We start from the raw sequence: 1,754 nt of genomic DNA on the forward strand, positions 1-1,754 counted from the left end.
CACAAAATATTAGCTAGATAACGTTTAATCGTTAATCGTTTAACGTTTAATTGTAATAATAAAGAAATTTTTTTGAACACTTTTCAGGTTTAAGACAATATATGAATATCGCATATTCAGTAAAGATTAAATACAAAACTCGCAGTATATAATTTTATTACATAAAATTTATTTGATAAAGTCTTTCAATGCTTCGTCTAGCCAGTATTTTCCATATATTGAAATGATTTACAGGTGCTCGATGAGAAAGAGATCTATCAGCCAAGATCCAGTCAAGTCAAGATTTCATGTATTGGGTGAGTGCAAAAGTTCGTGCGGAGGTGCAATAGATGGCGTTAGAAGCGGCGTAAAGTTTTGTCATTAATACCGCCATCTCCGTAAGACATATCGTTGGAAAGGTGATGTGTGCAGCGTTCATTTCAAACAAAAGAATTTGTGTAGATACGAACTGCTTCGAGAAAGATTACTTTCAAAATGAGTGTCGAAAAGGTGCATTTACGGCATGTTATGCTTTACGAGTTTCGGGAAGGAATAAACGTTGCAGCAGCCGTAAAAAACATTCAAGAGGTTTATCAAGATCAAGCACCAGCTAAACGAACTGTGGAAAAATGGTTTGCGAAATTTCGCCGCGGACAGTTTAACCTTGAAGACGAGCCACGCTCAGGTCGACCTTCAGACATTGATGACGATGTTGTGCGAACTTTAGTTCAGAATACTCCGCGATTTGTTATGTACAGCGATTGCGTGGAAAATGCTATAAAAATGGTAACGTGTATTGAAAAATGACTGGCAAGAATGGAATTAAATTCCGCTGTACAGGATGATCATATAAAAAAATAACCTAGAACTCACGTTTCGCGTGAGTTTACGTATAATCGTTATATTTCTAGAATCTATACACACGGTTTCGTATAAGAGCATTCTTCAAAACCTATCACATTTTTGCTAGTTTCCTCGGAGTATTTAGGAAACTATAATAATTTACGATTATAATAATCATATTTGGAAATAAGGATATATAGGGTGTTCCAGACTTCGTGATTTTAATTTTACGGAGAGGTTCTTGTCTGTATATGTATGTGTTTCTCTATATCATAAACATACACATATATACAGGACACAAAGTCTCTTAGTACTTCATAAATTGCAACGTATAGAGTTATAGTACATAACGTTATTTAGATTCATTAAACCATGAATTCAAATTGGAACACTATTATAGCCTTAATTTCTGTCTATATATATATAATCTATAATTCGAGAAAACTATATATAGTCTTGTAACAACAACCTCCGTAGAAATATTTTTTTTTTTTGGAAAGACGGTAATTTAAACAGAAATATTTCTCTTTTTTATCTTCAATAGACAACAAATTCTTTTATATACAACAGTTTTATGTACAAAATACCAACAAGAATATATTACACCGATACATTGGTATTATTTGCTATGAGTATTATTACCTATTGTATCACACCGACGGTAATACAATAGGTATGGTACTCGGGGAGGTACTGGTCTTAAAACAGTACCTTCCGATATCGCTTTCGCGGAGGTATCGTCGTACCTCACCCAGGTACCATAACCAACATGGAAGCAGTCCGTCACATAATGGCCGTTTGTCGCTTCCTTCCCGTCGTGATACGTCACAGCAAATAACTTGTACTGCTTTTGTTTCGGTGACAGCTTTCTTGCGGTATTTGCAGATAGGAATTCTGTAAAAAATCAGACATATTTCCCATATTGTAGTTAC

The 1,754-nt window shown here is 34.7% G+C and overlaps 1 protein-coding gene across 1 annotated transcript in view; it reads right to left on the bottom strand.

Moving 5' to 3' along the window:
* Window positions 1–728: 728 nt before the first annotated feature.
* Window positions 729–1,754, bottom strand: part of LOC106750999 (ubiquitin carboxyl-terminal hydrolase 10-like) — a gene marked incomplete at its 5' end in the record, with an annotated part of 2,201 nt that continues 1,175 nt past the window's right edge. The window contains one exon of the mRNA XM_014631718.1: window positions 729–1,725. Within this exon, the coding sequence (XP_014487204.1) occupies window positions 1,442–1,725 (284 nt within the window). The remainder of the gene's footprint in view (window positions 1,726–1,754) is intronic.

The sequence above is a fragment of the Dinoponera quadriceps genome, unplaced genomic scaffold (genome assembly GCF_001313825.1).
Source record: "Dinoponera quadriceps isolate SergipeBrazil2010 unplaced genomic scaffold, ASM131382v1 scaffold7706, whole genome shotgun sequence".
NCBI lineage: Eukaryota > Metazoa > Arthropoda > Insecta > Hymenoptera > Formicidae > Dinoponera > Dinoponera quadriceps.